Raw genomic sequence first — 10426 nt, 5'->3', positions numbered from 1 at the left:
TTCTTAGTTACTTTCCATCACTGGCTGCAGCGAGCCCATGCTGTGCAGTAACCATACAATTCCTTCAAAGAGTCAAGACCACCTTTATTTGCCTTGTAAACAGCATAAATCAATTCAGTAGCATTGAAAACCCCAAGCCATTATTTACAAACATTTCATCAATTATTACAGTCAAGGAGGAAAAACTGTAGGCAATAGGCTATGTTACGTTTTCAGGATTTGACTGGTTTTCTATTACATTTTCAGATATCTGGTGAGCAGTAACATTCATAATAGCTAGCTAGGGAAGTGGAAAAAGATACTCAACAATAAAAACAAACATTATTTTAATATCCAAATAAGGGCGGGGAAGCAGCCTCTAAAAAGACTCAATGCATTCTTTAAACCAAAAGCTACCACTCCATGCTCGCTGAAAATTATTTTCAAGACAGGTCTAACCCTCAGTATTTACATGTGTGCATTGAAGCATTACACCTCTCTGACAAAATTTCAGATAAGAAGATATATAAAATGTCACTGTTTTTGAAACCAAACCTGAAAGAGAAGCAATTATATTTCCATCATTCACCAGAATTTAAGCACTATAAAGGAAAACCAATATTAGATAAAGTATGAATGAGCCAACTGGTAACCCTTTTAGTGTTTAGTGTCAATTATTGCATAGTATACTACACTTTGAGATTGGGAAGGGTACATGCATCTGCTGTCTGAAGCACAGCAACAAACAACTCGGACCATACAAAAGCAGAAGAAATCTCACTTGTGCCTTAAAGCCAATTTCAGCGGAGGTTAAGCAATTCAACATTCATTTGGGGAAATATGAGGGAGGAAACTATGATCAGTCACATGATGCAGCTTCTCACAAAGCACAGTCTATGCAGAATAAACATTCAGGCGAGAGAGGTCAGGAAAATTGTTCAAAGTGCTTTATGGCTCGTGAGATAACAAGGGATGCAGCAAAGTCCAATTCAAAATGCTTGTTTTTAAACAGTGGAGGTTGTGACTTCAAACACTGGTCTCTATTTCTATTTGCGAGCGTTTATGTACAATTTGAGGTTTTAGATCCCTTGAATACTTTCCCTAAATATTAGTTTCTACTTCAAGTTTTTTGGGGAAGAAAATCTAGTACACAGGAACATGTCACAAGAAAACGCTAAGAGTTAAGTTCATTTTTAGTCCCTGCTACAACATGACAATATTCTAGCCTCACTAACATGTCCTTTAACACATTCATTTATCATAGCCTGCACAGAACACTTGGTAAAGAGACTTTCTAACTAAATTAAGGTTGGTGAGCAGTATGGTCTTACAGAGAAAATACTTTTTGAACTAAGGTACAGTACATATAGAAAATAGGAACCGCAGTAACTTAAAGGGAGGTGGGGTGGAAAATGTAATGTTTTCTTAATCATGTTAGTGGTATATGGCCTTTATCTTCTGACAGTTCTCACTGTTGATATAGGGCAATTATGAGCCATGCTAGGCACTTAGGGTTCTTTTGTACTGACAGATGTGGGCTATTACAGATGTGAACAGTAGTAGACTGCAACCCAGATCCTTCTATGTAGATTACTTAATAAAATAACTAGCTACGGCCGGTAAATTGGCTTAAAGGCTGTTAAATTCTCACCACAACACCAACAAAGCCCTCCTATCATCATATAGTAACCTTGCTTATACACTATTCTTCCCTGCGAGTGGGCTGGAAATGGGAATCTAAGAGCATGGAAATGCCTCCTGTTGCCATAAATCCAAGTGAAAAAAAAATATCTGTGCAGTGTAATAGAAAACTAATGAACATATGTCTATATTATCCTAAATGTCAGCCCTGTCTGAATACTGGGGATCTTTACATACAGCTAAAAGCATCTTCTCAAATATGTTAATCTGTGGTTTGTTCAATTAAGTGTGTAATCCCTGATTGCATTAGTCCTGGTGCCTTAAACCTATCAAGACCCTTCCTTCTTCCTGGCCTTATTAAAAACATTTCCCCAAATGGAAATATAGTATATACTGCATACATACAGCCAGGGTGGGGTGGGTATCTGTGCAAAAACTAGAAGACCAATAAAATAAGGATTACATTGCTGTTTATCTATCCTTGGTTGTCAGTTTTTCAATCAGCTCCTGAAGTGGGACCAGCTCTTTCCTGTCAATGAGGTTGAACTCCTGTAAAAGCAAAAGAGAGCAAACATCAGATTTTCCACTGTATGTTGCATTCTTTATTGCCAACATGCAGCATAACTCAAGTGAACAAAACAAAAATCCGTATTGAAATGTCAGACATTCTTCACCTGAACAAAAAAGATGAAGTGTTTGAACGACGTGTTGAGATGGGCCTCCTCTTGCAGCTGCATGACAGAGTCAAAGTGCTGGTGGTAGATGTGAGCGTAGACTCTGAACAGACGCTTCAGGATGGTCTTTGCCACTGACATGAAGTTTCGCTTAAAGGGGACACCTTGGGAAAAAGAGAGAAATGTTGTTATTCAGGTTCCCGTTCAACATACAGGTTACTTCACAGTCTCCCATAGCCAGACATTACAATAAATACACATTCATAAGAACACATGTGCAAACATGAGCCTGAGATAAAACAACCAACCAAACTGGACACTTCATACAAAGATTACATGTAACAATATATCTCACTGTACATGCTTACAAGCAAACATAAATAGATAATAGACTAAGACCAAACTGTGCTTGGTTTCTTCATGCATAAAGGGTTAGCTCAATCAATCTTCTTTTTCTCCCTTTTCATCTCTCCATTGCCAATGTTCCTCTCAACAAAGCCCAACAGCTCAGAGCAATGAAGGCAGATGCAGCTACAGTATGTTCTCTGGATTGCAAAAGCCTTCACAGACAGGCCACAGCACGATTTCAGGGGAGTGCAAACAATCATGACTGCAGCACAGAACCACCTCATGTTAACAATGTGTGAAGGGTTCATGTGTAGGTGGGAAATTCTGATGCTGTTACAACAGCGCTGCTCTCTGCACCTCAGATGTGGTGTGCAGCTCTCCTATGATTCAGTGAACAGCTGCAGAGTAAAGAGACCTGGTGGAGAGCTTCTTCCTGCAGGGTTACAGTACCTACAGTACAACTCAGCATCAATTATTCAAAAGAAGCGGGTGACAGACAGGACAAGGAGTTCCTGATCAAAGCTACCACACAGGGCTAGACACGCACATAGCCAACTCTTCTAAATACTTTGTTCCTTTGGACAGCAAACTTGACTCTAATCACGTATGAAGGCTGGTATTATTTCTTATGAGGTCAAAAATACTAAAAATGTACCATAAGGAGCTTTTACCCTGTTTTATTTGAGATGGGGGAACAGCTTTGGATACCAGTAACAGATCTATTCATTGTAGAATATGAAACAAATTCTATCACTCCAGGTGAGCGCTCTTAATCGCTGGCTCCTTCCACTGAGATGTACAGAGGAATAGATGAGATATTTATTTGTGCTGGCTGCCATCCAACTCTATTAAAGCACCACCCTAGACAGCACAAGCCTCTCCTTGTCGAGAGGCTGAGAACTGTGTTGGTATGCATGTAATTTCTAACTGTGTACATTGTTAACCAAAGAAAATTCTGCATGTTCCATCTGGAGGACTTTGTGAAATATTACTGGATTTGAAAATAAGCAAACAGCTGATATTTACATGTGCTTATATCTGCTGACAACCCAGATGATCTGCCCTAAGGACTTTACCAATAATCCATCCATTTATGTAATACTTCTTCACCTCACAGGTTTTCCTTTTCCACATCAAGCAGCTTTAACTTTAGTTTACCTACTATTCATTTAGCATTTCAAGCTAAATTACATGATGAAAATGCATCCTCCAAGTTTCAACAGTTTATCTACAAACATAATTTAATTTTAACATCTATTCATTTTGCATGGCAGTTGAATTTCACAGAAAAGACAAAAGGTGTTTTGTCTCTTTGTGGTAACACTTTTGTGGGTTGCAGATCCCTTTTATTCAAACATTAAACAGACGTTGGGTAAAACTGTCGGCGCACATCTAATTGCTGGACATTCGGCAGGCATATCAAAGTTGCTCTTCTTTAGAGCCGAGCACTAATGGAAACCAGAGAGAAAAACATCAAACCCACACAGAGAAAAGATGGCTTTGACAGCACAGATAAAACAGGCGAAAGCATACCGATCTTTGAAGGGAAAAGTGTCTCATCATCAAGCTGGTCTTGCACCCAGGTCATGAGGTAATCAATATACTTGGGAGCAGAGCACTTGATGGGCTTCTTGATGTTGGTTCCATCAGCCCAATGGTACTCATACCTACAGGACACACAGATGACAAACATTACACTTCGAAAATATTTGTGGTTTCCATCTCGGTTTAAGTCAGATAAGATGTCAGTGCGCTGTGCTGATTGCTCCCAGCAAATTCAATTTAACAGAGCAGCGCTTCGGTCTAACAGAAGTCTTAATGTGGCACTGTCCATCTAGCTTCACACTCATTCACCACTGGCGCCATGGAATGTGCAACAGTTTTCTGACTTCATTTTCACTACCTCATTTACAAAAGGCTGACGCAAGTAACCAAACAAATCATTGCCATGTGGACCCTTATAAAATCTACATCTTGTGAGCTCAGTTTTCCTTAAGAGATGCTAGCCTGTAAAACATCCACTGAGAATCTGCTGAGCCCGACAGCAGAAAGCCAGACTACTAACAAGGGCAGGTAGCAATTTACATGATCACAACGAGTGTGCTGCACTCTGAACTAAATTAAATGTTAATAATCACGTTTCAGGCTAATTGATCAAAGTTATTTTGTCTGGCAACATCCCTACCCCACACCCTGCTGAGCCTTGACACGCCAAGACACAGCAAAGCTTGAGGGCAGGTTTTTTGAGACCTCACACTTAGAGACCAACAATGATAAACTTACTTAGGACCAGCAGACATGACTGGACAGCTTTCCTCTGTGCAAAAATCTGTGATGGTGCCATACAGCATGTTGATCTGGTTGAAGAAATCCACAGCTGAAAAAAAGCAGAGAGAAGATATTCAAATCAAGCATACGTGAGACCAAATGCTGTGTGTGCCAGCACAAATAGCTGGCATCAAGTGTCCCCACAGCCCTTCACCCACCCCACTTCACTACCCAGTCTGAACTGAGGACCAGGGCACACTCCAGTTATCTGCAACAAACTGTTATCGCTCATTCCCAGGGGAACACAGCCAACTCTGGCTTTCCATCAGTTGGAGAGATCCATTTAATGTGCTGGCAGCAATAGTGTTGGCGTTCCACTTGCTAATCTCACAGAGAAAAATACATATTGAGCAGCTGATGTGACATATGTGTTGGGTGAGGTCCTGTTTAATAATACACCAAGTCCCTGCTATGTTTGATGGGTTTACTCAGTCTCCAATAAAGTCATCTTTGTCCAAAATATTTCATATTCAATTGATAGCCAGGCCACGGCTCAATAATAACTTAAAATAATGACATAAATGCATATTGGACATGTTAATTTTAGAGCATTCCACATGGTTTTGGTCAAGAACTGAGAGCCTTCACCACTGTTTATGCCACTCAAGTTAAGTTAGATCTGATGCTTGCCCGTGACCTTTGAGGGAGAGCACAATTAGAATTACTTTGAGTAAAACAGAAAGATGCACATTTCAAGGCTATACAATGCTAATCTTTATGAAGCTTTTTATCGTCCTTCAATGACATCATATAAAATTTAAGATGCTTCATGAAATGACATGTAACCATTGGTTAGGAGAAGAGGAAAACCAAATAGAGCCTAGACTGACATAGAGGTGTATGCGAAGAGACAGTTACATACAAACTTTCCAGTCTGATTCTGGCCAGGCCTTTGCTGCATGTCATAACCCTCGCTCCCTCTACTGCCACTATCCACCACAAGCAAAATGGCAAAAAAAAATCTTAAAAAGGAAAAAAAAAGAAGTGAACCACTTCTCGTGAGCAGAGATCATGAGGAAAGTCGAGTTATTCTTACTTCCCTTTATTGTGTAAGCTAGAACAGCTCATGCAGGACTGACTAACATCCATTCATTTCTACCAACCTTTAATGAAACTGGAGAGTACAAGCATTGCAACGATGACAAAGCCAAGCCATCTCTAAGGCACACTGAAAGCTAGCGGCTGCCTGTACTTGTTGAGTAAACGTCATTTATAGTAGTGGATAAATACAGTCACTGTACTTTCATGCTCTCTTGTGCTACAAAGGGATTCCAAAAAGCATCAAAACTTTTGAAGAACTGTGCAGCGCATGCCAAACAAATCAACTGCAATTAACTTAAAGAGACTCAAATGACAGCATAACAACCAAATCAAAGAAAACTAATTCAATGATACATCCACTACCATTTGTGATCTGCATTACACCACTGTAAAAAAAAATGTTCAAATCAAAATCAAAATCCTAATGACTTTATGTTTTAGTGTAGTTAAAAGACTTTAAATAAAAAGCTTAATTCAATTGCTGACATGCTGAGACACTGAACATCTAAACCCTAATGGCACACTGACGCAAGAGGAAATCAAGCTTCTACTGGCCAGCCATTTGTCTCAATTTAGAGGAAAGTAAACAAGGCTCTCAGAGCACAGACAATAAAGTCTATTTAACATTCACAGCGGTTTTTCCAACATGAATGCACGTGGTCTTTAGAGGGAATGCCAAGACCCTGATACTTCACCCTCAACTGATTCTTGATGTGGACTAATTGAAATTTCAGGGACAGGACTGCTGAGAAGCATGCAAATATAAAGACTACAAGAAGAGTGACAGATAAAATAATAAGCCGTGTGAAGGGAAAATCCAGGAATCGGAACAAAAAAAGCTATATCAAGGAATGGGTGAACAAAAGGTAAAACTGGTGCTTACTGTTGACTGCGACCCACTCATTTAGGTCTTCGCCCTCGGGCAACATGACTGCCATGCGCAGGTTTCCGCTTCCCAACGTAGCCTCTGCATGTTTCAACAGCTCGTACTGATGAGACCCCTCTGGGATATTCTTCTTGGGCTTGAACGTCTTGGATGAACGGTTTCCACTGTGAGTCACATTTCAAAGAGGAAGACAAATGCTGTGATAAATAAGGTGGTAGTCTAAAACGATGACAAACCATGAGTTCACGGTGCCCAGGTGAGGGACTTTTGCACGGAAAGAGTCAGGATCTTCATAAAAAGCTGACAAAAAGAGCTGAGCCTGATGGGTTCGGCAGAATGGGAGTGGGGGGCAGAACAGTACGTCTCTCTGTGTGTATAATGAGGCCATTTGGATAGGTGCTGTATTCAAACCCTCTCACTGCACCATTAAACAAGAATCTTCGAGTCATCACAACATGGTAGATCTCACTCTAAAACAGCTTTTCATTTAATTAGAGAAGCTACAAAAACCAATCTACATCAAAACCCTACATTCAGTCTACATACATTCATTTTATAATGAATGTATGTAGAGTATTATCTTTCTGTGACAGAACAGTGGTTGAACCAAATACCCAGAAATAAAATATTGCCTATAGCCTCTCCTCCAGCTGAACTGTGCTTATGATAGCATTAAACAATTAGGAGTCAGCTGTAGCTAATCAAATGTGTCTGCACCTTCGTGTCTGGCGGAAACAAAGGACATGTCAGAAGTTTAAATCACTTTCAAATGTTCAAAATTAAGTGCTCCATTAGCCAAGTAGCCCAATTTAAACGTAAAAAGTGGGAACCTATTTGAACGAGTAAATGCTTTCTAAGGGTCGAGGGTTGGCTTTTTAACTCGACTCCTCTTCTTCCATTTACCTAAAAACACGCACAAACAGGCTTTTCGTGTAGTAACACAGACTGTTACTTTGATAAAATATTGGGTCAGAGATTGAGTGCTGCGTTCTGTCACATCGAGCTGGATTAGCCCGTGGCAGAAACAGTTCACTCCAGCAAATATCCAAGCCAGACTGTAAACCCCTCTCACTTGATTATGATCTGGGGTCGGTCCTGTGTAGGTTTAACCTTTGAGGCAGAACATAATAATACATATTCTTAAATTACAAACAGTCCACTATAGATGCCAATGTTAACTCTCATAAAAATCTACAGATAACAATGCGAATCACACGAGACATTCGGAGGTGAGTCCGGGAAGTAGTCTGATCCCGTATTGTGCTATGGCTAGCCAGCTAGCTGTGTAGCGCTCCCACCGCTGATATGTTCCGAATTAAACGCTATAATGGCAAGGCAAATTAGACATTCACGATAAAATCACTCACAAAAAAAAGCTCATGTTTCCTCGGACCGCAGAAAATAACTCTCCTGGCAAACAGCTAGCAAGCACAGTGGAGGCAGACCAAACGGTTTGTTTGTTAAAAGTCTCGTCCTTGGGTTCTTCTCTGGCTTCCTTAAGCGGTCCTTGTGAAAAATCAAAAATAAATATCACTGTAGTAGAAATAACCACCCGTCAGTGCGATAGAAAATGCATTAATTTCACAGACAGATTGGTCCACTGGATGCTGCTCTGTACGCTGAGAGGCAGCAGCGTACTGAATGTTGTGCTAACTTCTTCATCTGACTTTCAAGGCAGATCAGACGCATTTCTGCCGTGTGTTGCCACCTAGTGGACACAGCTGGTCAGCACTACTGCCCTTCAGGTTGAACTGGGAAGGAATTGAATACAATTTTGTACAGAAAAAAGTTGCAAAATAAATTCCAATTCTCATTCAATTAACAAACTGAACTGCCATTTTTTCATTTTATTCTTGCCCTATTTGAAATTTCCTTGTGGTTCATTTCCAGTAGCAGATGCATGGGCATCATTTCTCTAGCTATAATTTATAGATAAGTTTCAAAGCAAAGAATATTTCCAATACATAACTAAAACATCTCATAAAACCAAAAGAATAGGACTAAAATTGTGATTTTTTTGATCCTCTCCAACATTTTGATGATAGGCTACGAATACATTATATTTAGCTTGTTCAATCTATGTGATAAAATGGAGGTGTGAAAATACAAATATTACAGTGTCATTACATACAATTTATAATATATAAATAACATAGAATATGTTTCTGTGGTGATGTTGTAAGACTGTAATAGAAAATGTTGCTGTAATAACATCTATACATTGCATCCTTTGATATTTTTAGATTATTTCTATTTTTACTGATTCCATAAATGAGCTAATGTCGCATTATTAGAAGAAAAAAAAAGAAAAGTAATGTTGTAAGTCATGAACTTAAACAGGTCATCGACATGACGAACAAATGAGCTAATGTCGCATAATTAGAAGAAAAAAAGAAAAGTAATGTTGTAAGTCATGAACTTAAACAGGCCATCGCCATGATGAACACTTTAATCTGTCCTATGGAGTTAATAACCCTGTAACACTAAAACTTTCACTTACCTAGAAGTTATAATTGATATATTTACTGTTTAAACATATACACTGTGGTCTAACATGTACATATCACCCACTATTGTCAAACATAAGTTTTAGACATGTATACATGCATATACTGTGCATATCCACCCTCTTTAATCATTCTGTATTTATCCATTCAATATTTATTCCTTTCCACCATTATTGTTGTTGTTTACAATTCTAAAATATATGACATAGATGCTTGTCAAAGTTGTTTTTAAGTGTATTTAAATATACACCTATTTTATCATCTACTTCTATGTACAAAATAGTTCAGTATTTATTTTATTTCTTGTCTTTGTTCGGCTCGGTTGTGCTTGTTTTTAGCTGTCTGTCTATTTCTATCATCGTGTAAATAGTTCTTGGAACTATTGAGAGCAACTTAAACCGGAGTCAAATTCCTTGCACGTGAAATGAAAAGTTGTCCAATTCCGATTTTTAGGATTGCAGCTGTGTTTAGAGAATTGGGTCTGTTGTGTAGCTTTTACTCTTATTTACTCTCAGAATTTTCTACAGAAAAGTCTGTTTTTACCTGGTGATACTTGGAATTATTTTGTTTCATTTTTTGAGCGCGTGTGTCTCACCTTAATCAGACGACTCGAGAATCCGCATCAGCGTCGTGCTAAGCTAGTTGGACGTTGAAAAAAAAATAACATTAGCAACCGCCAGATGTCACTGTTTTACATCTACACCATTTATAAACCAACGGCGATGACACTGACCAGGCCTCTAGGCGAGCCGTGCTGCCTTCAGGTGTCGTCGGAAACATGCTACATTTTAAGGCTGCGTTCCAAAACGCTCCCATCTTTTCTCCTCTCTCTCCCAACCGCTCTCTCTCTCTGACGATTCGAGCGTATATCAGAAACCATTTAGAGGTGTTGGTGTTAAATAATAACAACGGTATGCTGGTTTGCGAACATGTTTGGCTAAACCCGTCTGGCACTAGGACCACTCAGCCGTGTGTCAGCTGATGAGGCAGCCAGATAAATGCGACGCGAGTCTGAATGGTCC

General features: G+C 39.4%; 1 protein-coding gene across 1 annotated transcript; it reads right to left on the bottom strand.

Annotated features, from left to right (window-relative positions):
• Window positions 1-63: 63 nt before the first annotated feature.
• LOC121622799 (MOB kinase activator 1B) lies at window positions 64-8526 on the bottom strand. The gene is made up of 6 exons (XM_041959795.1): window positions 8265-8526; window positions 6895-7061; window positions 4926-5019; window positions 4176-4309; window positions 2295-2458; window positions 64-2169 (listed from the first exon to the last, which is right to left on the bottom strand). Exons 1-6 carry the CDS (start codon window positions 8276-8278, stop codon window positions 2092-2094), a joined length of 651 nt encoding a protein of 216 aa, XP_041815729.1. The 5' UTR covers window positions 8279-8526; the 3' UTR covers window positions 64-2091.
• Window positions 8527-10426: the final 1900 nt, after the last annotated feature.

Source organism: Chelmon rostratus, chromosome 19, assembly GCF_017976325.1.
Source record: "Chelmon rostratus isolate fCheRos1 chromosome 19, fCheRos1.pri, whole genome shotgun sequence".
NCBI classification, from domain to species: domain Eukaryota; kingdom Metazoa; phylum Chordata; class Actinopteri; order Chaetodontiformes; family Chaetodontidae; genus Chelmon; species Chelmon rostratus.
The sequence above is the reverse complement of the archived record's forward strand: the minus strand, read 5'-3'. Positions and strand labels throughout refer to the sequence as shown.

Bases quoted from the DNA above. Each gene is read 5' to 3' on its own strand.
- LOC121622799 (XM_041959795.1), bottom strand. The intron at 5,020-6,894 runs GTAAGCACCAGT...GCTTTTTTTCAG, and splicing joins TGAGTGGGTCGCAGTCAACA to CTGTGGATTTCTTCAACCAG. The intron at 2,170-2,294 runs GTGAAGAATGTC...TTGCTTTTACAG, and splicing joins ACTTCATCTTTTTTGTTCAG to GAGTTCAACCTCATTGACAG.